At 38.0% G+C, this 25,337-nt stretch overlaps 1 protein-coding gene across 3 annotated transcripts in view; it reads right to left on the bottom strand.

The window, feature by feature from the left end:
* Positions 1-25,337, bottom strand: part of GOLGB1 (golgin B1) — a 71,870-nt gene that overhangs the window by 28,984 nt on the left and 17,549 nt on the right. For 2 of the 3 annotated variants that reach the window (XM_055126063.1, XM_055126065.1), the window contains 8 exons: positions 23,074-23,199; positions 21,351-21,476; positions 18,173-18,295; positions 17,058-17,171; positions 16,356-16,758; positions 15,244-15,359; positions 5,628-5,742; positions 1,532-1,605 (listed from right to left, as the gene is read on the bottom strand). In XM_055126063.1, the coding sequence (XP_054982038.1) occupies positions 1,532-1,605; positions 5,628-5,742; positions 15,244-15,359; positions 16,356-16,758; positions 17,058-17,171; positions 18,173-18,295; positions 21,351-21,476; positions 23,074-23,199 (1,197 nt within the window). The remainder of the gene's footprint in view (positions 1-1,531; positions 1,606-5,627; positions 5,743-15,243; positions 15,360-16,355; positions 16,759-17,057; positions 17,172-18,172; positions 18,296-21,350; positions 21,477-23,073; positions 23,200-25,337) is intronic. The other variant, XM_055126064.1, reaches the window with a different exon arrangement.

Below are 25,337 nucleotides of genomic sequence, written 5' to 3'. Positions count from 1 at the left end.
ATTAATAAGAACAACTTTATTCTACTTTTTGTCTGTATAAGACAAGAAACCCTCACTTTCTTTTAACTAAGCTTATTTTCTAAAAACTAAAACATTTTTAGTCAAAGAAGCAAGTTTATAACATTATGTCTACAAACTTTTTCTATTTTTCCTCTTTTCCCAAGCAAGGAATATTATCTTAATAATCCTTCTTTTACAGTTTTTGCATATTTTTTTTATTACCCATTGATTCTTATAACCACTTCTGGTTATGTTTCTCTTTTTCTTAACAGACTTCCTTATTTCTTATTTGTCCTCCTCTATTAAGTTTATGCTAGATTCTACTGCCAAGCATCTTAAAAGTAAGCACCCCCTTATCCAACAAGGTTCATTTTTCACTCTATTAGTATTGATATAATGCCATAAATTTCAAAATGTAGTTCCCTTAACAAAATTTTGTGGAAAGCATTAGTAACTGCATGAAAACATATTTAACAAGTAAGGTGGTTAATTTTATGTGTTATTTTGGCTAGAATGTTCTTTCTCAGATATTTGGTCACACATAAATCCTGATGTTTCTGTAAAAGCATTTTTTTGGGGTAAGGTAATATTAATCAGTAAACTCTGAAGAAGCAGACGATCACTTCATAATTAGGTGTGGGACTAATCTATTGAGGGTAGAGAGGTCCCCTGGCAGTGCTCAAGGCTTGCTCCCAGCTCTGCATTCAGGGATCATTCCTGGTGAAGCTTGAGGGACCATATGGGGTGCTGGGGACTGACCCAGGTCAGCTACAAGCAAGGCATTGCTGCCCTCTGTACTAGCTCTCTAGCCCCAGAGGATTCAACTAAACACTTGATGGCTTAATAACAGAACCAAAAAAGACTGATCTTCTCCCTCCAAAAACAAGGTAGTCCAACAGCAGACTGCCTTCCAATTTGAGTGCGGCTGTTCCAGTTTACTGCTCTAAAGTGCTGGCCTACCCTTCTATTTTGAATTAGTCAGCCTCTACAATTGTGGACCAATTTCTTCAAAAAAAAATCTCTCAGGTATTAAAACTTTATTTTATACACTGGCTCTAGATTACAGAAACAAATATACCAAGGAATAGGCAAGATGGGGGGTAGAAGTAAAAAGAGGAGGTCAGGTCAGAGTTACAAAGGGACAAGGATTAAATATAATACAATGAAATTAAAACAATATTCAGAAAACCACACATAGTACTTTTCAGACTATACAAAACACCATTTCCAAAGATACCCTTTTTTTAATATAATCCTAAGTAAAACCATACCAACTGGTAATAAAGAATTAAAGATTTTTATCTAACCTCTTCACTTTCCTGAAGAAGTTACTGTTCCTGTACTGGTTCTATTAAACAAAAACATTTCCAAGTATTCAGAAACGAATTCAACGATGCATAACGATTATTACTATCTTAACTGATTTCACTTGCTATGTAAGACAATTCTGTCAACATAAAAAATTTCTGAAAATGTTCTAAGTTTGATTCATCTAGTTCAACTCTCATTATTTTAAAGACACATAACTTACCTCACTGAGTTCTTTATTTGACTCTGAAACTTTATTCTGAGCCTCCAGGAAAGAAATTTGAGAAGACAGTTTTTCTGAAAATCATGAAATAAACATGTTTAAGAGATATATGTGATAAAATAGAGATAAGACGGTATAGGAGGTGACTGAGATACATTAAATAATCAAGACAAAAAAAACATAAAACGATAGCACAACAGGTAGGTCACTTGCCTTGCACATGGCCAGCTGAGGTTTGATCCGGTTGTCCCCAGAGCCCTGCCAGAAGAGATCCCTAAGCACAGAGCTCGGAATGAGCCCTGAGCACCACTAAGCCTGGCCCCAAAACAAAAACAACCAAAAACCCAACCAGAAAAAATAGCTGGGAGGAGGGGTATAAAAAGCTCTTTTGTCAAAATAAAGAAATGGCGAAAAAAGATGAAGAAATAGATGAATGGTATGAGGTGACAACTATTAACCTGAGTAAAGCATAATAGCACAAAGTTTTAAAGAGAAGAATGCCAGTGCATGCAACATTAGTGACTCTTTTTGTGATTAATATATGAGGCTTCTGAAGCAATAAATTTGCCTTAATAGATCCATCATCCCACTATGTTCATAACAAACATCTTGCATTCACTCTCAGAGTAGTTTCAATGTTTTCTCATTATGTTCATAAAACATCCAATTTTTAGCACTGGAAGAAAGCTACCCAATCTCTCAAGGACCAAATGTTGAAAGTGACATGACAGCTACTTCACAGAGTACCAGAATCAGAATCCAATCTCCCAAGCTCTATTCCATGTTCTACTATAATGCAAATGTCTAAAAAGAGTGGCAGTACCTTGGCGGATAAAATACTGTACTTTTACAGAGTATGAGACTAATAAAGACAGTGGAAACAATGACCAGGAGGACTGGTCCATGACAGGAAGTATGCTACAACTTGTGGGGAAATGCAGTTAGGACAGAGAAGGGATCACTGACAAATATTGGAAATGATCATTCTGGACAAGAATGGGGTGCTGAAAGGAGGTTCAGTGATATTCATGATAACCTTTCAGTAACACTACTGCAACCCCAGTGCCTCAAAGGAGGGGTGGAGGGTTATAGAGGCAGGCTGGGCAAGGAGAGTGGGAGGGGAAACTAGGAACATTGGTGATGGGAGATGTACACTGGTGAAGGGATGGGTGTTGGCACATTGCATGACTGAAACTCAATGGTGAACAACTTTGTAACTGTGTATCTCAAGGTGATCAATTAAAAAAGAAAAAGAGTAAATGTTCCTAGGTAGTTTATGATCTTTCTGGAAGATTAAGAAAGATAAAGTGAAAGAGGTTACGGGTTTTTAAGGACATATAAATGTTGTAAATGCCCTCATGATTTGACGCCAGTTAATTTTCTGACCTCCTTCTATTACACTACTCCCTTTTTTGTTCTTTCTACTCTCTGTGAAGCAGCAACCTTCTGTCTGTAAACATATGATAATATATTCACACTTCAAGGTTCTTGCCCTGCTTTCTTGGAATTCCCTTTGTTTAGTCTCCTTGAATGTCTTTCCCTTTCCCTCATTCAGGTTTCAAACCCCCAGAGAGACCCACTCCAACCACTCTCAGGTTGCTTTCATCTTTCCCAGGCACACTGCAGCAACCTGTTTTATTTTTATCCTAATTCTACTCTGAAATTTTCTTATCTTCATGTATGTGGTCTATCTGCCCTTCTAATAAGTTCAAAGCGGTATCCCCATAATGAAAGAAGTACCTGGCATAATAGGAAAGTTACCACAGACAGCTGAAGAGTGATGAATGAACATTTACCAAGCAAATGAATATAATTCACATACTATGTTTAAACTTTACAAGGTGTGTTGAAGAAAAAGGTGCAGTGGTAGAAATGAAGGAACTAAAAGCTGAACTAAACTAGTACATGACACAAAAAACAAAGATAATTTATGAGACCAGATACAGAAACTAATACAGAAAGTCTTGGACAATTAATCCCTGCAGGAAACAGTGAAAAGAACAGAAGCCCTTTACTACCTCTAAACAATAATGAGCACCATGCAGGGACTATTCTTAAAATGGGGAAAAAAAAAAAAAAAACAAACTACCACATCATGGATAAAGTTCAAAGAAATATTTCAAGTAAGTTGAATTATTAGCTGAATTTGTGGGCTTTGGTTTACATATTAAAAATATAGTGTGGATAGTCTAATCAAAAGGGGTGGAGCGATAGCACAGCGGTTGGGCTTTCGCCTTTCACTCGGCCAACCCGTGTTCGATTCCTCCGTCCCTCTCAGAGAGCCCGGCAAGCTACTCAGAATATGGAGCCCGCACGACAGAGCCTGGCAAGCTACCCGTGCATATTGGATATGCCAAAAACAGTAACAATATGTCTCTCAATGAAAGACGTTACTGGTGCCCACTCGAACAAATCGATGAGCAACAGGATGACAGAGACAGTCTAGTCAAGATAGTAATACTAATTCTGAGCTAAGTAAAACTGCAAAATGCTTGGAAATACTTGCTTTAGAGTTCAAGAAATGGTACAAACTTTACTTGAGGGGCTGAAGCAATAACACGGTGGGCAGGGTACTTGCCTTGCACATGGCCAACCCAGTTTAGATCCCAGGACCATATATAATGCCCCGAGCCTTGCACGGGGCCAGGAGTAAGCACTGACCACTGCCCAAAGAGTAAGCACTGAGCACTGAATGTGGCCCAAAAACAAAAGCAAAACTTTGCTTGATAATTATTTTCAGACTTAGAAGATAAAATGCTATAGTAATAAATCATTATTAACTATATCTTTACTACCCAAACTATAAAGATTCTTGTGAAACAGGTAATAAATTTAAAAAGGTATGTCCTCTTTCTTACTGTTAATGTAAAATTGAATAGGACAAAATGCTAAGTGTAAAGAAAAGTTGAAAAAAAATAGTCCTTGCCATTTGAAGAGCTTATATTTTAACTCTGAAGAGCAGATAGTATAAAATATGAACAAATTATGCTAAAGGAATGCACATTATAGAAGTACAAAAAATATTTCACCCATTTGAAGGGAAATCAAGAACACTTTCTGAAAAAAAAAAAAAAAGAATACCTTGAGTCTTGAAAGGTAAGAATTAGACTAAAAGGGACAGGGTTTTTAACATTGTATAGCATAAGCAAAAACAAATAGAACTTTTTAACCTTCATCTATACTGATCTTTATTAGTCTGATCCACAAATTTATTCTAGAAATATCCTTTCTTTATTTTGCCTATTTAAAATTTATTTTATAAAAAATTATATTGGTACTGTTTCCAAGAAGGTATTGTGAATTCTCCAAAATGAGTATAATACAAGAGTCCTGCTGAATTGATAACCCATACTGCACAATGTTATATAAACACTGGTACTGTGAGTTGAATGTGTATTAGTTCTGTCTTCAATAACCAGTTCTTCTATCAAAAATATTATTTTGTAGAGGGTAGGTTTGGGCCACAATAAGCAATATTCATGGGCTATTTCTGGATCAGGAGTAACCCTGTGGTGGTGCTCAGGGGATCAGTTGCAGAGTATAAAATCAAACCAGGGTTGGCTGCAAGCAAGACAAGGGCCTGAATCCCTGCAGTATCTCTCTGGTGCATCAAAAATCTTTACTATGACAGAAACAGTGACTCTAGGTAGCATATACACAGTGATAAAAGTAGAGGCACTTAAAAGTGAATGCTGAAAGTACGTAAAGAAATATACCTGAGAACCTTTCAGTACCTGTATTCCAAACCATAATGCTCAGAGTGGGGAGAGACAGGAAGAGGGGGAGGAGAGAGAGAGAGAGAGAGAGACAGAGATAGAGACAGAGAGAGACACATAGAGAGACACAGAGAGAGAGGTGCCTGTTATAGAGGCAGGCTGTGTGGGAGTGGTGAGAGGGGTTTGCAGGAGGAAAAACTGGGGACATGGTGGTAGGAAATGTACACTGGTGAAGAGATGGGTGTTGGAACACTGTATGACTGAAACCCAACAATGAACAACTTTTTAACTATGTATTCTCATCGTGATTCAATTTGAAAAAAAAGTAGAGGCACTTGTGGATTGAGAAAACAAGCATTACAGTTTTCATTTGTACATACCATTTTCAGCTTTCAGCTCCTCTAGCTCTTTAGAACTAAGAAGCAAAGCTCCATTTTCATTCTCCAGTTCTGCCACACGCTTCTGCAAAAAGGCAATATCCTCTTCAGAGTATGCCTAGAGTATAGAAAAAAAATAATTAATGTTTCTCTAGGGAGAGATTCTCATATGAATGTTCATAACGTCCTTGACATCTTCTCAAAATACTTAAAAACACATTTACTTATCTGCCTTGGAAATCTTTGACATTTGTTCTTTTAATTCAAAAACAGAAAGAAAAAATATTTCATATAAAATTCCCATATATTGGCATTTGAATCTAAGACTGAAGACTATAAAACAAAGACAAAAATCCCAAGTCCATAGCACACAAAATATTTTCAGATCCACTAATAATATATTACATTAATGCCACCTGGTAGAAAGGTTGTTCATCTGTTTGTTTCTTTTAATCTTTGTTTTGGGCCACACCAAGTGATCAGCTCAGGGCTTACTACTGGCAGTGCTCATGGGACCACAAGGGTGCTGAGGATCAAACACAGGTCGTCTGTGTACAAGTGCCTTAAACCCTGTCAACCCTGTCCTCTTTCTCTAGCCCTAAGGTTGTTCTCCTGAAGGAAGTGGAAAGTGGAAAAGCTCCCAAGGCAGAAAAGAGATAAATGCAAGCATAACTTTCAAGGAAGGAAGAACTGCTTAATCATTTTCAAAGTATAATAAAAATTCTCTTGTGCTTCACTGATTTCCCCCATGTTTGTTTTTCTGGTAATATGTTTTAAATTTTCCCATATATACAGTAGTTTTATGCCTTTTAATTGATTTCTTTTCTTCTCCAATGAGTATATTCTATGCAATTTTTTAAAACACAAAATTATTTTGATTTTTATTTTTCTTTGTTCATGTTGTGGGGGGCACAGGGCCTACTCCTGGAAATGTTCAGGAAACCAGTGATGGGGATCAGAACAGGATCAACCTCATGCAAGGCAAGTGCCTAATCCCCTATACTATCTCTCCGTTCCCCCCTCGAGGGTTCTCCCAGTTTATTAAGCCTAAACCTTTATTTGGTAGTCACAGAAATGGCAGGGATGAGTTTAAAGATTTTATTAAAGGAAGTCCTCAATTTGCATTTGGAAGGCAATTAAACATCAACAGAGGAGCCATGAGTCTATATCCAATCTATGACCAAAAAAAAAAAAAAAAAGACCAGGCCATACAAAAAAGAAAGCCTCATAAGCAAATGGTACTGAAAAGCAGACCAAAAACGAAACCAGATCAATATTACAATACACAAAAATTAACTGAGACTGGATTAAAGACTTGGATATTAGACTCAGGGCCATAAAATAAGAGGAAGAAAAGATAAGTGCTACAACACCAGACAGACTTCAAGAGTAAATCAGAGATATACTCGGAAACTTTAAGAGTTAGAGACTCAACTCTAAAGGCAGGGTAAAAGAGAACAGGAACAAATGGGAATACATGAAATTAAGTTTACTTTTGCTTCTACACAGTGAAAGAAACCACCACAAAAACTAAAAGGCTACCTAGCACTTGGAGAATATATTTGCATATCAAATATGTAATAATGGGTAAATAATTCAGATATATAGAGTTCACAAAAATCAACAACAACAAAAAGCAAGCACCCAATCAAAAACTGGTTAAAGGATCCAAATAACAACTTCTTCAAAAAATAAAACCAGATAGGTGGTCCATAGACCTATGGGGGAAAAATGAGAAATGCTCAGCATCACTCAACATCACAAAATCAAAAGTACAATGAGGTTCCAATCTCACACTGATGAGAATAGTCAATATTCACAAAGTAGGAACAAGTATTGGTGAGGCTATAGAGAAAAAGTAAGGCCAAGACCAAGAAGACAGACTGAAGGATTGAAGGTATGCCTTGCACGCGTAATCACAGCAGCAAGATTCCCTGCCACCTCATGGAGCATGTGGTGGCTCTGAGCACTGCCCAAGCAGCACCACAATACCATCTGAGCAACAGACATTAGGCCCATACTGCTAGCATTGCTAGGAATGGTCCCAGGTGGTCTCTCTATACTCCCCACTACCACACTCATCCCACACAGTACACTGTTGGTGGGAATGTTAACTAGTGTAGCTGGCTTTGGAAAACAGTATAGAGATTCATTAAAATAATAAAAATGGAAATTCCCTGTGATACGGTAATATTATTTCTAAATAATTCATTAAAGCATATGCAAATCCTAATTTGAAAAAATATTTATACCCCTATATTCAAAGAAACATTATTCACAATAGTCAAACTGAACTAAACTTCCATTGACAGATGATAGACTAAAGAGTCTGCTGTGTTTATAGTGAAGAGAGTACTATGCTACCCTGGAAAAAGGAGAAACTGTGCCTTTTGAGATAAAACGGAGGGGGCTTGAGATGATTAAGCTAAGTGAAATAAGTAAGGGAACAAAGAACAATTATTGGATGATTTCACTTGCATGTAGAACATAAATAACTAAAGCAAACAATGATCAAAACAAAGCAAACAAACAGAAAAACCCAAAACCACAAACTCCTAGACTCAGTGAAAACTATGGTGACTCAGGTTTGATCCCAGGTACCTCATATTGTCTCCCAAACCCACCAGGAGTAATCCTTGAGCACAAAGCAAGGAGTAAACCCTGAGAACTGCTGGGTTGTGTTCCAAAAAACAAAACAAAAGTTTTAAAAAATCAAATTAACAAAAAATAAAAGAAAGGGGAAAGCCACAAGTCTTTCTAGGAAGTTTCTTTGAGACAAGCATAGCTGCAAGAATACGAGGGAGGAGAAAGTAAAAGCAAGTACAAAATTTTACATTAAAGAAGAATCCCAAATTTATGCATATGATTAAATCCAAATCTCTAATGAACAGAAAGCTATGTAGTTTGAAGGGTTGATTCAAACCACTTATGAAGCACGTAAGTTAATGATAGAATACACATCATTTTCAAGTACACGAGGAATATTTATCCAAATAAAATTCTGAGACACAAAAGAAGTCTCAGTCCATTTAAAAAATAAATGAAAAGAAACACATCAGACTGCTTAGCATAAACTGTATAACTTTAAATGTTTATGAGAAAAAAAAGATCTAAAATGTTTGATACTGTTTTATCATGAGCCTAGAAAAAGACTGCTTTTGTAAGATTCTAATCCAGACAAAAGAGAACTATAACCATTTAAAAATGATAAATAAAGCTATCAAAATATTAAATGTGCATTAATTAAAAGATATCATGAAGAAAATGAATACGAACAAGCCTCGATTTGAGAAAAAAACAGTCAACATTCAAATAATTATAAACTGGCATTCAGACTATATAAAGAACTCCGGGGCTGGAGCCATAGCCCAGTGGGTAGGACGTCTCGCGGCCCACCTGGGTTCGGTTCCCAGCATCCCATATGGTCCCCTAGCACTGACAGGGGTAATTCCTGAGTACAGAGCCAGGAGTGACCCCTGTGCATCACCGGGTGTGACCCCCCCCAAAAAAAAAGCAAAAAAAAAAAACAACTCCTAACAACTTGAAAATAAATAAAAGAGAAAATATATTTTTAATTGGCAAGTGCCTTGAACAGACATTTAACAAAGATATATAACAGCCAAAAGTTTCAAGAAAAATTATTCAAGCAACAAAGGACCAAAGGCAACAGAAATGGAGAGTTGATTTACAGAACTGAACTTACTGAGAGGGTTTACACAGGGTGAATAAACAATGTCCTTGGGACACTGGTGAAAGAAAGTGGGCACTCAGAGAGGGGTACATGGTATTGAAAGGAATGATAGGAACAAAGCAATAGTACAGCAGGTAGGGCCCTTGCCTTGCATGCAGTGGACCTGGTTTCTATGCCTGGCATTCCATATGGTAGACCCCCAAGCCCTACCACAAATGATACCTGAGTACAGAGGCAGGAGTAAGCCCTGAGCATAATCAGTTGTACATCTCTCCCCTCCCCCAAAAAAACAATGTATGCATAAAACTATCATTAACAAATACTCCCCCCCTCCTCAAAACTCGTTATACTTCAAAAAAGAATTAGGGAAAAGAAAACTGAATCCACACTGATACCACTATATACCCATTAGAATGGATACTGGTTTTAAAACTAAAAATACCAAATTTTGGAGACTACATGGAACAACTAAAACTCTCATATACTTTAAGTGTGGAGTAAAAGATAACACAATCACTTGGGAAAATATCTGACAATTCCTTACAAAGCTTAATATCTTTTCTAGTGCCCAGAATTCCTCAAGTATGGTTCACTGAAGAGAAATGAAAACAAGTACAAATAGTTGTATAAGAATGTTCCTGCAGCTTTCCATCGAGAGGAAATTAAAGTATAATCTTTTAAATTGAAAATGTGTACATTCATAAAATGGAATATTCAGCAACACAGAGAAAAATTAAGCTACATATACATAATATCGGGCGGAGTAATAGCACAGTGGGTAGGGCATTTACCTTGCATGTGGCTGAACCAGGTTCGATTCCTCCATCTCTCTCAGAGAGCTTGATAAGCTACTGAGAGTATCCTGCCCCCATGGCAGAGCCTGGCAAGCTCTCCATGGCGTATTCGATATGCCAAAAACAGTAACAAGTCTCACAATGGAGACATTACTGGTGCCTGCTCTAGCAAATTGATGAGCAATGGGATGACAGTGACAGTAAATATCACATAGGGGCTGGAGCGATAGTACAGCAGTAGGGCATTTGCCTTGCACGCAGCTGACTCGGGTTTAATTCCTTCGCCCCTCTTGGAGAGCCCGGCAAGCTACTGCGAGTATCTCGTCCACATGGCAGAGCTTGGCAAGCTACTGAGAGTATCTCGTCCACATGGCAGAGCCTGGCAAGCTACCCATGGCGTAGTTGGTATGCCAAAAACAGTAACAACAAGTCTCACAATGGAGATGTTACTGGTGCCCACCCAAGCAAATCGATAAGCAATGGGATGACAATGACAGTGACAATATCATATAGCAATCAGTCATCACACTGGCTTTTACAGATTTATTTTTCAATAATTCCACTAGCCATTTCTTTAAGTTTGTTGGGCCAACTAGTATGAAATAAATTTGTAATATGCTTCCCAAGGGTGAGACACTGGTGCTGCATGTCTGAAATGACTCTATTATGAACAACACTGTCAAGTAAAAATAAAAATAAATGAATAAATCTCCACATTGACAGGCTATTGTTTGACCATTTCACAAAATAAAAGTATCTGTGCACTTTCATTAAAAAATAAAGATCACGCCCTTTGGACCCTGCTGCGGAGCGAGCATGATGGAAGAGCCCAAGGAAGCGCCCTTGGACTCCAAGCAGCCCACTGAACTAATTCCGGCACGGGGTCGGAGACCCCACGGCGGGCTGAAACAGTGGGAACCGGGCATCCCCCAATTCTTTTAACCTCTCTCTCAACTCCTTCCTCCCGAGCAGGGTCCGAGGCTTTCTGAGCGCAAAATGGAGACACCGAGCCAGCTGAAACAGGACGCGCGCTTGCGGGAGACCCCAGGGGGCGGGGGCGGTGACTCTCAGCGGGGTCTCTCAGTGCCGAGCTTCTCTCTAGGTTTCTTCATCTTATGAGCACCATAAAAGGGTAAAAGTTTGTAGTGATGTTATTTCTGGTTGCACTTTTCCTGGACTTTATACAGAAACCCAAAACCGACCTAATGTCATCTTAGCATCAGCAATATGTAATGGTTCCTTTTTAATGGGTCCCACTTTTGTGGGAGATCCTAACAAGAATAGTAAGTCTGTTGCTGAAATATTGAAGGCAATCAAAGTGGTAGCCATCTCTCTAGACTGAACTAAGCTATATCCCCACGCTGGCTGAGAAGAAATTTTCTTCTTTCTCGGGAAGAAACGCGGCGTGGCGTCAACTACAGTGTGATGTCCATTAAGCAAACAGACCTGGTGGCGTGGGAATGGGATATAAGGGGAAAAATTATGTACATGGAAGAGTGGGACGCTGGTGGAATCTCGAGCTGGAGCCGATACCAGCGCAAGACCTTCGGTTCCAGAAACTGCTTGCAGACACTCTACTAGTTTATCAACTAAGCCAGAGCCCCACGCCTGCTGATGACAGGAAATAACCATCCTTTTCGGTTTTTTTTCCCTTGTCAGGCAGCGTGGCGATTACTAAACAGGCGTGAACTCGGTGGCGCGGGGCAAGGGAGAAAAAGAAAAGTTATGTAACAAACAGCGGGACTTAATATCTCTATATTCTTAGCAGTGGAGAACTATCAAATGCCTCCTTGGCAATAGGACTGTCTTTTTCTTTTTTGGGGGAAACCCCAACAACGGTAGTGAGTTGTGTGTTGAAACATGGAATGTAATCGAGATAAGGTGTAAACGAAGTGAAACTTATCACTTACAAGGGTGAGGACTGGGGAGGTGGGAGGGGTCGGCAGGTATACTGGGGGGGTTGGTGATGGAAGATGGGCACTGGTGAAGGGAAGGGTGTTTGAGTATTGTATAACTGACATAATCCTGAGAACTATGTAACCCTCCACATGGTGATTCAATAAAATTTAAAAAAAAATAAAGATCACAACATGGAAAGTATCATTCTAAGTGAAATGAGCCAGAAAGAGAGAGATAGACATAGAAGAATTGCACTCATCTGCGGAATATAAAATAACAGAATGGAAGACTAACATCCAAGAATAGCAGAAATAAGTACCAGATTTGCTCCACGGCTTGGAAGCCGGCCTCCCATGCTGGGGGAAAAGGCAGTTCAGACAGAGAAGGGAACACCAAGTAAAATGTAGTGGGAAGACCCGCTCAGGATGGGAGAGGTGTGCTCAAAGCACAGTATAGACCGAACACGATGGCCACCCAGTAAATTCATTGTTTACCACAACACCCAAAAGGAGAGAGAGAACAAAAGGGAATGCCCTGTCACAGAGGCGGGGGGGGGGGGGCTGGGGGGGGGAAGGATGGGGTCATCAGTGGAGAACGAACACTGGTGGAGGAATGAGTACTCAAGCTGTGTATGACTGAAAGACAAGCACGAGACTATGTAAATCTGTATCTGAACCTTCACGGTGATTCATTAATTAAAAAAATTAATAAATAAAGATCACTATTTAAAAATAAAAATATATTGAAGTTAAATTTATATGATGGGCTGAAGCGATAGCACAGTGGGTAGGGCATTTGTCTTGCACGCAGCCAACCCAGGTTTGATTCCTCCATCCCTCTTAAGAGAGCCCGGCTAGCTACCAAGAGTATCTTGCCCGCACGGCAGAGCCTGGCAAGCTACTCGTGGCGTATTTGATATGCCAAAAACAGTAACAAGTCTCACAATGGAGACATTACTGATGTCCGCTTGAGCAAATCAAAGAGCAATGGGATTACAGTGACAGTGACATATAAGGCAAAATAAGTGAAATTAATCAAAAGTGAGAAAACAAACACTCCTTTGGAGGAGAACATATATTGACTGCAAAAGGATATAAAGATTTTTTTTTTTTTTGCTTTTTGGGTCACACCCGGCAATGCAGAGGGGTTATTCCTGGCACATGCACTCAGGAATTACTCCTGGCGGTGCTCAGGGAACCATATGAGATGCTGGGAATCAAACCCAGGTTGGCCTTGTGCAAGGCAAATGGCCTACCCGCTGTACTATCACTCTAGTCCAAGATATAAGGATTTTTATGTGAGGCAATAGTAATATGTCTTGATAGGTAATGGTAATTTATACCATTCATGATTTATAAAAACGAACTGAAGCGATAGCACAGTGGAAGGGCGTTCACCTTTCACACGGCCGTCCCGTGTTCACTTTCTCTGCCCCTCTCGGAGAGCCCAGCAAGCTACCAAGAGTATCGCGCCCGCGCGGCAGAGCCTGGCAAGCTACCCATGGCGTATTGGATATGCCAAAAACAGTAACAAGTCTCACAATGAGAGACGTTACTGGTGCCCGCTCGAACAAATCGATGAGCAACGGGATGACAGTGACAGTGACTGTTTATAAAGAAAAAGTTCACTGTCACTGTCATCCTGTTGTTCATCAATTTACTCGAACGGACACCAGTAACATCTCCATTTTGAGACTTGTTGCTACTGTTTTTGGCATATTGAATATATATATATATATGAATATACCATGGGTAGCTTGCCAGGCTCTGTCATGCGGGCGAGACACTCTTGGTAGCTTGCCAGGCTCTCTGAGAGGGGTGGAGGAATCGAACCCAGGTTGGCTGTGTGCAAGGCAAACGCCCTGTCGCTGTGCTATCACTCCAGCCCAAAGAAAAAGTTATGAAAAAATATTAAAATCTAGTCAATGTTATATATGCTGAAATATTTAGACAAAATATACTAATATCTATAACTGACTGTGAAATGTATAAAGATTGGTGGATAAATGTTTGATAAGACAAATACAGTAATATGATAGAACATAAAGAATATGTTATAGGTATTCAATATAAACTTTTTCTTTTTGCATTTTGGAAAGAATGTCTTAATTAAATAAAGGAGGAAAATGTTGAAAATGGGAGACTAGAAGACATTGATGCTAGAAACCAAGCAACAATTTCTTAACAGTGCACAGTACTGATGAAAACAAGGGATTGCTAGCCAATATATGTCATATTTAACATTTGTTAAATGTTAAGTATGTTATGTTCAACATTTAAAATGGTTATAATCATCACTGGTGAAGGGATGGGTGTTTGAGCATTGTATAACTGAGACTTAAACCTGAAAGCTTTGTAACTTTCCACATGGTGAATCAATAAAAGAATTAAAAATTTAAAAAAAGGAAAAAAAAAATAAAATTAAAAAAATAAATAAAATGGTTATAATCATCTTCCTTACATGAAGGACATTAATAAACTAATAAATGATTAAGAATAAATCAAGTAATCCCAGATTAACACTTGTCAATTAGGACCATGAAACTAACTCTCCTAGCTCTGATATTCATGCCTAAAAGTAGCCTTCTGGCAATTATATTTTAGTTTTCCAGAGCTGACTACAAAAGAACAGTGACTACATTGATCAACACCAGCCAGTGGTAATTTTTTAATTTCAAATTATTCAATGGAGGCACTAATTTCCATAATGAATTTTTACAATAAGTAAACCAAGTTGTGTACAGCTGATCAAATTTCAATCTACCAAAACCAAAACTGACTTCTAAACAGAGAAAATTGATCATGAGTTGAAAAATAATGACAACTCCAAAATGAATATCTAAGATCTTAGATCAAGAAAACCAAGATCATAGTGCTTATTACTATTATTTTATCATTACTTATTGTCAAAAATAATCTATCAGGCAGCAAAGACAGATGGCTTACTAAGAATTCCAAAATGAATTCTCATTAAACATGAATAAATTAGAATAAATGCAACAAAGACGAATGGATCATGTTCATTAAAAAATGCACATTTTGGACCAGGGAGGAGTACATCAAGTAAAGCTTGCCTTGCCCAAGTTCCAATCCTTAGCACTACCTATGATCCCCCTGAGCACTGCCAAGAGCGATGCCAGAGCACAGAACCAGGAGAAAATTCTGGGAACAGTCAGGTGTGTCCCGTTTCCCCATGTTCCACAATCCCCCAGCCCGCAAAGCATACATTTAATTACCTGTGTGCTCTCACTACAAACATCTGGGGAAGAAGTCTGAGAAGCTATTTCATACTTTTGCAAGGTTGGTTTATTCAGTAACTGGCTAATTTCTTCAGACTTTTGCTGGAGTTGCTCTGAGGAAAATAAAATAAATAGAAATTATCTCTGGTTCTAGCCCTGCACTGTAGCACTGTCATCCCATTGTTCATCGATTGCTTAAGCGGGCACCAGTAACGTCTCCATTGTGAGACTTGTTACTGTTTTTGGCATATCTAATATGCCATGGGCAGCTTGTCGGGCTCTTCGAGAGGGAAAGAGGAATTGAACCCAGGTTGACCGCGTGCAAGGCAAAGGCCCTACCCGCTATGCTATCACTCTGTCCTGGTTCTAGATTCTAGCCTTAAGCACAGTCATTCTCTTCTAGAACACACTATATGCTACACTGTAGTTCAATTATCTTAATTCAAATTAAAATGCCAACAATATTTAAAATTTTTAAATGCTCTCAGATATCAAAAGAGAAATTTCAAAGTAAAATACTTCCGTTAGTATATTTTTTGAATCATTTTTACTTTCCCTCTAAAAAGCTTTTGTCTGTTTTATTTTCTTTTCATCCCTCTTCATTTACACATTGCAAATCCCACCTAGACTCAGTAGAATGTGTCTGAAAGATTTATGACCGAATTAATGAGTTTTAAATCAGAACATGCTGCAGTTAAGAGGAATGCATGCTTATTTAATATGCTGTCCTCATAAACTTTCTCCTCAAGGCTTCCTGGTTAAGGTTCAGTTATTTAATACTGATGAATCTTCAAATTATTCTTTCTTGATTCGAATTTTATTCCTTTCAGTCACCAACCCCTTCAGACTGCCACAATGTTTCACAAAGCATTCTTTTTAAAATTTGGCACATCACTATGTATAGGTTTTGACAGCATGTTAATTATATTAAACCAGATTATAACTTCAGAGATGGAAGAAACAACAAAAAGAAAGGAGACACCTTTCTTAATCCTTCTATTGATTCTACTGACTTAAGCAAAAGATATCATGAACATATTCCTACAATTTTAAAGTAGCAGCCACTCAGATGCTAAATAAGCCAGCTTCAAAAGCAATCAAATACTCACCTTCCAGCTGCTTCATGGACTGGGCTGAATGAACTGCCTGTTCATGCAGTTCTTGGAGAATATTTGAGTTTTCAATTTTTAGAGCATCATACGCAGAGTGCAGTTCTTGCTCAGTCTTTTGAAGACTCAAAATGTGGGAAGTCTTCTCTTGTAATTCCTCTTTGTGCTTTATCTCTAAATCATTGTACTGGGACTGTAGTTCAGCCCGTGCTTGACCAGCTTGCTCAAGCTGTTCCAGAAGATGATGCATTTCTTCCTGCAGGTTATGCAAGGATAATTTTTTTTCTGCCACTTCAAGTTCCATCTTTTCCATCAGAATCTTGGACTCCTGTCTTTCTGATTCCACACTATTCCTTAAAGTATTATGTTCAGCTTCCATTTGCTGTAACTGCTCAGAAAGAACCTATGGAAAAGAGACAAGGTATCATGTCATAAATGAAAAAGCCATATGCAGTACGCAGGGCTTAGTCATGGTTCTTCACTCAATGATCACTCCTGGCAAGCTCGGAAGAACACACGGGGTGTCCAGGATCAAACCTGGATCAGCCGTGTGTATGGCAAGTGTCCTACCTGCTGTACTATCTCTCTAGTCCAGCATCAATTCTCTAAAGGGTAATGATAGGATTTTTCTAGCGGCTGCTTAGCAAACTCTCATGGAAATGAATACCACAAAAGAGAGGCAGTAACAATCAGAAGCAATACCTGGTTTCGCTGTTCAGCAGTAGTCAACTCCTGCTGCAGTAAGTCCACAACCTGAGCACGGCCCAACAAGGCTTCTTCATGTTCTTCAAGCTTTCTCTGCAGCACCCTCAATTTCTGTGAAGAAAATATGTTAAACTTAATGTCCTAATCAAAAAGAGCATCTTTACCTGCTTACCTTACCAAATGTCATGAAGATCTGTGTACTTAAGATTTTGTGATATTGAAGATGACAGATTCTAGAGTGGAACACCAGTATAACATGCTCCCCCATCCAGCAGCAACAAATAATATACAAAAAAATCTCTTCCAGAACACGGCCAAAACCAGACGGAGACACAAGCAGGTGTCTGAATTAGAGAGTTCTTAATAATTAAGAGGAAATGACACATACTCACTTTGTAGTTTTCATTCATTAAGGAGAATGGTTAAGGACTCTACAGGGAAGACCTATTTTTCTTATAGCTTCACATACAGCACATGCATTCAGTAAGCATTTGTTGAATAAACAAATCAATGATACATTCAAAATATGATTCTAAAACTGTAGTGGCACATTCTGAAGGACTGCTTAGAAACTAGAAGCTTTCGTTCAGACAATTAAATGCATCAACCATGAAATATCACTAGAATCCCTATGGATTCTACACACTACACTAAATACACACAACTAAAAACAAATGCCTTTCAGTTAGATGATAAACTTTAAGACAATGAAGTGAATTTTTACACTTAATGAATGTTTAAAGATTTAATAAGATTTTATGACTTCCAAATCATCTCATGTTTAATTTTTTAAGTTTAAAAGTGACTTCACTGATTTGAAGCTTTGGCTTGAGTTTTTAATATACAAAGACAGCTACTACCAGCAAACAGAAAAGAAATCAATTTCTGACTACCACATACAACTGCGAATTAAACTCAGCTTTTGAATACCATCACCATGATTAGAGGCAAGTAAGGATGTGAAAAAAACAACATGCCAGAAATGAAACACAAAAAAGAAGCCAACTAAGGAACATACCAACACCAAGTGAAGAGCTGTGGATGAGGCCTGGAAAGTGGCTATGATGATAAAATGTTAGTGAAAGCCATTCTACTAAGTATTAGCAACACACCTGTTGCATCTCTGCTTCCACATCTGCCTGGGTTACTAACTGAAGAAGCTCATCTTCATGAAGACGAACTTGTGTTTCAAAGCGGGCATCTTTCTCTCGAACCACCTGCTGCATGGAACTCAACTGAAGACACACCAGAGAAACTAAACAAGTTACACTCCTTGAATATAGAATATTGTATAACAAAACTCCAACTCTTTTCCAAAGACAGAAACTGAGAACTTGACAGAAAATAGCTATTTTGTAAGTTTTAAATTTCAAAGATGAGAATGTTGGATAAAAGACAGGCTCACAGTTTTTTTCAAATGTGAAAGAATCCCTATTATCTAATTCAAGAGTTGATATAAATTTACATTTTGATTTAAAAAAAATTTTTCATAGCTAACAGAATGTCACTGTTACTGTCACTGTCATCCTGTTGCTCATCGATTTGTTCAAGCGGGCACCAGTAACATCTCCATTGTGAGACTCGTCACTGTTTTTGGCATATCGAATGTTAAAATATCTAAATGGTATTGTTTACAAAAGTTCTACAGAAGTCAGATTTTAAACATCCAAAACAAAATTAAATTTCCATTAAGCCTGAAACACTTCATTCAATATCAGACTCATGCTCAAAACTTTCAATAACACTGTCTTGCCCTATACAGCTAACTTCAAAACTAATGTAACTGCTATTCAAAACCCTTTAAAGCTAGATATATACATCATTTTTTCTAGTCTTATTTTCAAGAAACTGCTTCTACTAAAAAACTTGGTATATTTTCAAACCTAGGACATATCCCAGACAACTAATTTCAGCAAAATACCTTAAATGCTTCTAGATAATCCTCATACATAACTCACTCTTAATAGAATAACATGGAAATAAACAAACCGTAAACTACTCAGTACAATACCTCATTTTATTTTTAAATATTGAGTCTGTATACTTTCTTATTCATTTATTTAAGATCTGTGATTAAGCTAAACAAAAGTTCTTAACAAAAGTTCTTAACTTTCCCATTTGAAATTGGTCTTTCAACCATGGCTGACTTTTCGTATCTAGAATTGACTCTGGCTTTCTTTGTAGATAGATTTAAAAAATAAACTTTATAAATTCTTTAATTATATAAATTCTGAACATCACTATGAATTCGGAATCTTATGCTAAAGTATCTAGACACTGGAGTCCTTTATTAGCCAGAAAACCCTATAAATGATATATTCTTTCCCTCTAATGTACTATATTCTCTTTTTTCTCTCTGAGAATTTTGCACATACCCCACAAATAGAATACTTTCTCCAAGTTATCTGGAATATTATTTATTCATTAAGTATGTGACTAAATCCTAACTTTTCTGAGGTTGTTTCCTAATATGACCTTCCTCGGTTGTCACTATGAGAATAATAACCTCTCATCTCTCAAAATAATTTGTGTGGCCATGTATTATGCTTTGTATTTGTGTGGCCATGTATTACTCCAACTGACTTGCATTTTGATAGAATGTAAAAAAATTCATAAATCTTAGTTTTCCACGTTTGAAACTACTTATTGATAAAAAAAAAATGACAGCCTATTCTTCTCTATCCTGCCTTTTATTAGTGCTAAAACTGACTCTGGCTTTCTTTGTAGATAGATTTAAAAAATAAAGCTTATAATTTTTTTAATTATATAAATTCTGAGCATCACTATGAATTCAGAATCTTATACTAAAGTGTATAAACACTAGAGTCCTTTATCAGCGAGAAAATACACTTGTACTATATAAAAGGACAGAAGAAAAGCTAACATAGGTAAAAGAAATTTCGGTATACACAACTTCTACTACATGCACAGAAGAATATATGCTCATAAGGCACCACTAATATTTTATTATATTATCAGTCAAGTAAGTCCCCAAGAAATAGAATTAGCTACTGTGCAAATAACTCTGCAGAAAAGGTTCTTTCATGAGTGAAAAGCATTCTCTGAACCGGGAACAATAGCTCAAGCAGTAGAGCACAAGGCAAGCATGTTTGAGAGCCTGAATGCAACCCCCAGCAATGCATGGCTCCCTCAGAACCAGAGATGAGGCCATGATGACCCCAGAACTATAGAGTGGGAACCCGTATTACTTTAAAAAATCATTCTCAAAGGATAAACAAATATGATCCACCTGAAAACAGGAAATTAGACTTGAGAATGTCAGTCTAAAGTCACATACTGAGAGCAGAAATATTTAAAAGAATGTCAGTGCCATTTAACACTGAATCACATAACCTTTCCATTACTTACTAAGTAATTACGTTACTTACACTTACATGTAATAAACAAGTAATCTTAATTGCTTTTTATTAAATAATTACTTGTAACTAATAATACATAATTAAAAATAATTACTTATTAAGTAATCTTCTGATTATAACTTAACTTTCCATTAAGATTTTACATAGGGAAATGAACCTTGTCATTGTATTTGGTTTATCTACCGACCTCTAAACTTAGTACAAGAGGTTATTCCTAAGATACTACCTACTTAGTATGCGAGGTTACTCCTAAGATATTACTATCTTTAATTTATCTATTAAAGATAAACCTCTATGTCATACTAAAAATCTGAACCTGTGGAAGTAAAAATCAACTAGCAATTAGATAATTTATCAAGGTAAATAGCACTTCCACATTTCTTCTACTACCAGCTCTTCTGATTTCTATCGTAAGCCTCTTATGCCTATACTTTCTTCTACTCTGTCAAAGTCTAAGAAGCAGAATTGACTGAATCGACTAGTCATGCAATAATTCACTAGACCAGTATTTTAGCCTCTGATGCAGCTGGTGTGGACAGTGCAATTTTCTCTTTGTTCATTTAAAGAAAGAATTCCTGGACTGGAGCAATAGTACAGCAGGTACTGCACTTGTCTTGCATGCAGCCAACCTGGGTTCCATCACCAGCACCCTACATGGTCCCCCAAACCTGCCAGGAGTAATCTCTGAACACAGAGTCAGAGGTAAGCCCTGAAGACTGCAAGGGAAAGAAAAAGAAAGGAAGTGAGGAAGGGAGGGAGAGAAGTGAGGAAGGGAGAGAGGAGGTGGTGGTATGTCAAGTAAGTTTGGAAATCTCTACACTAGATTTTCTTGATTCTTTATCTTGAAAATTTTTATTATTAAATACATAATAATTCTTTATCTTACTGATTATGAAGTACCCCATCCTACCTGAGCAGCTTGTTCAGCCTGCGTTTGACTGAGCTGGGCTTGCAAAGTGCCAATGAGTTCTTCCTTCTCTTGGAGCTGCTGTTTCATCATTACAAGTTCTTCCACTTCTGTGGAACTCTTATTAAACTGAAGATACACAATTTTAAAGCTTTTAGTAAAGAAAAAAGAAGCACTCAAGATGAACAGACACTTCTCTGAAGACATACAGATGGTAGCTGTGTGTCTTCACAGGTATTATGAGGTATCATCGCACACTAGTCAGACATAACAAAAAGACTGAAATCAACCAGCATTGACAGGAATGTGTTGAAAATGAGACCTGTCACTGCTGGTGCGGAATGAATGTCCTTGAGTTCAGCCTTGTGGAAAACAGTATGGAAACTTCTCAAAAATGTAAGAATAGAGTTTCCATGACTGAACAATTCCATTTTGCATCATCTGCACCAGGAATACAAAAACACTTGGAAGATATATGCACACTTATGTTCATGGTAGCACTGAAGTACTATAGACAGGATATGAAAGAACCCAAATGTCCCATGATAAATAAATTAAAAAGTTGTGGTATACAAACACAGCGGACTATTACACAGTTAAAAGAAGAGATGATATCACACATAGCAAAAGAGCAACAAAGGGCCAAAGACAACACAATGGAAGAACTGATCCACAAAACTGAATTGGTGGTGTTAGGGGTGAGAGATGAAAAGGAAGGCTGTTGGATCTTTGGAGGAGAGAGGTGGGTATGGGTACACTGGGGATGGGTGTGGTGCAGGAATTATGTGCATAAGAAACAATCATTAACAGTCTTGTACGTCACAGAATCTCAATCAATTTAAAAAAAAAAGAAAAAGATAAATCTTGCAGTTCATTGCAACTAGGATGAAACTGGAAATGTTAAGTGAAATAAGTCAGAGGTAGGAAAAATACCAGATGATCTAATGCATCTGTAGTATATCAAGAAACAAAAGAAGGGAATTAACAATATTGATGGATTATAATAATCACATAGTGGGGAAGGAGGAGAAAGGACAAGGCAGGCTGTGACATATACACAGTGATCAAGGGTCAAAGGGCCTTTGGATCTTGATGGTGGGGCTAGTGTACTAATGTTGTACAACAAAACCACAAAAATTATCATGTTACCTAAAATGCAATATAAAAGTTAGAAACTCACCAAAAAAAGAACTAGAACTCACAATTCTTTGACCTCTCCTTTCACCTGCCCTACATAGCTACCAATGTTCTAATATCTGCTTAACAAAAAGAAAATTACAAATTTTGAAGCTTTTAAAAAGTTATTAAAATTATCTCTCAGAGGAAGCAACAGAAAATTAGTAGAAGCTTTTCAATCTCTCTGAACTCTCCTATACACAGAAAAACCAAATTTAAGAAAGAAGGAAAGGAAACTGACAAATATACGTGAACACAAATACAGAGGACAACGAGAATACCATTTTGGTTTTTTTTTTGCTTTTGCTTTTTGGGTCACACCCGGTGATGCACAGGGGTTACTCCTGGCTCTGCACTCAAGAATCACCCTGGAAGTGCTCAGGGGACCATATGGGATGCTGGGAATCGAACCCGGGTCGGCCCCGTGCAAGGGAAACGCCCTACCTGCTGTGCTATGGCTCCAGCCCCGAGAATAATACCTTTTTTATGTGAACGACCACTGGATTAATGAACTGTTAACTTGATTATTTTGAGGTAACTTATACCCTACCTGTGTTGCTTGCTCTGCTTGTGCCTGCGCAAGTTGGTCTTGCAAGCAGCTAATGAGTTCCTCCTTCTCCTGGAGTTTATGTTTTATTTTTTCTACTTCCATCTCTTCGGTAGAACTCTTGTCAAGCTGAAAAATTGGAGGAGACAAAGTCATCTATTTAAAAGAACTATAGTTGAGTGGGACTGGTGCTGAAATATGCCTAAAGTTCAACTATCAATAACTTTGTAAATCACAGTTCTTTAAAGAAAAAATTTTTAATTAAAAATGCACTACAGGGGCTGGAGCAATAGCACAGCGGGTAGGGCATTTGCCTTGCACGCGGCCGACCCAGGTTCGATTCCCAGCATCCCATATGGTCCCCTGAGCACCGCCAGGGGTGATTCCTGAGTTCAGAGCCAGGAGTAACCCCCGTGCATCGCCAGGTGTGACCCAAAAAGCAAAAAAAAAAAAAAAAAAAAAAGCACTACAGCTGGGGCAGAAGAGATATTACAGCAGGTATGGTACTTGTCTTGAATGTGGCTGACCCCGATTCACTCCCCAGCATCCCACATAGTCCCCAATGCCCCAGCAGGAGTGATTCCCTGAGCACAGTCATGAGTAAGCACTGAGCACTGTTGGGTGTGGCCCCCAAACAAACAAAAAGCTAAAAAGCTCTATCCTCCCAAGGATAAGAGAAAGGTGTAAAGAACTATATTTAAACATTTTCTATACCTTTTGCTCTAGCTTGAGCAATACAAGTATTTGATTAGTTTTACCAAACTGATAAAAACTGATAGAAAACTGATGTAAAAAAAAGGATGAAATTTTAGTTTTTCAATTTCAGCATGATCAGGTGTCTCCCATTAGACCCATTCTGCCTCAGCAGCTAAACGTTGTAAAAGATAGGAAAACAGCTATCTGAAAATGCTGGTAAGCAACACAAACCAAGATGATACAGTTAGAGTAAACTGACGTTAAGTGTCCTACTTTTATGTCCTTCAGTCTAAGGCCAAAACCAGTTAAAGCCATGTAAGGCTGAAACTTATTTCCAACTATAAATAAAAAATAAATTAAAAAAAACTCAAAAACTGCCTTGTAAAACCAGAGGATGGAATTCAGGAAACCACATTGCCACTAAGAAAACAAAACTGTTCTAATAAAAGTCAGTGAAGACAAATCCAAATCTTTAAGCACTAATTTTTCTCACTGTCATCACTGTCATCCCGTTGCTTATCGATTTGTTCGAGCGGGCACCAGTAACGTCTCTCATTGAGAGACTTATTGTTACTGTTTTTGGCATATCCAATACGCACGGGTAGCTTGCCAGGCTCTGCCGTGCGGGCTCGATACTCTTGGTAGCTTGCCGGGCTCTCCGAGAGGGACGGAGGAATCGAACACGGGTCGGCCGCGTGAAAGGCGAAAGCCCAACCGCTGTGCTAAGGTCTTATTTACACTGAACAGATTTTGCCTCCCTATTAAGTTCAGCCTCCTCAAACTAGCCCAGCAAACATAACTGTGCTTACTGGAGCTAAACAATAATTTCACACTCTCTTCTGCTTAACAGTCAAGCATATGAATGTTGCCATGACTTATTCAAAAATGCTTTCCAAAGAATATTTAGTCCTGTACTCGGCATACAATAGTTAAATCACTGCTAACACTGCTTTTTAAAACTTAGAAATCCTTTAATTCCATTCTTTTATTTTGAAAAAGAAGGCAATGAAACTGTAAGATGTTAAAGTCTGAGCTTTAGAAAAAAAATTTGTGAGAGTAGAGTAAATGAATAGATTAAACTTCTAACAACAGATGTCCAACAACAGATCAGTGGATCATGACAATGAGATATAGACATACACACACAACACACACACACACACAATGAAATACTATGCAGCTATAAGAAATGATAAAATTATGCAATTAACTGCAACACAGATGAAATGGAAGTCATGTTAAATGAAGCCAGAATAAAAAGGACAAACACGGGATGATATCACTTATATGAGGTAATTAGAGTAACTGGATGAGGAAATGCAAGAGGGGGAAGGTACAGATCACCCTTGGCGCCAAAGTTTAGGAGGAGAAGGAAAGAAATAGAAGGGGAAAGGGAAAAGAGAAGAGTAGCAATGAGGACAGGGATTAAGAAGATGGGGTCAGATACATGGATGGGGTCAAGGAATTATAGCACTAAATGTCCAAACCACGAAGTCAACACTGAAATCACAAGATCCATGCTTTAATAACCAGATTTAAAAGGTACACGTCAAGATGGAGGGCTGGGGTGA

Source organism: Sorex araneus, chromosome 2 (genome assembly GCF_027595985.1).
Source record: "Sorex araneus isolate mSorAra2 chromosome 2, mSorAra2.pri, whole genome shotgun sequence".
In the NCBI taxonomy this organism is placed as follows: domain Eukaryota; kingdom Metazoa; phylum Chordata; class Mammalia; order Eulipotyphla; family Soricidae; genus Sorex; species Sorex araneus.
Note: the sequence above shows the minus strand (reverse complement) of the source record. Positions and strands in the feature narration are given on the sequence as shown.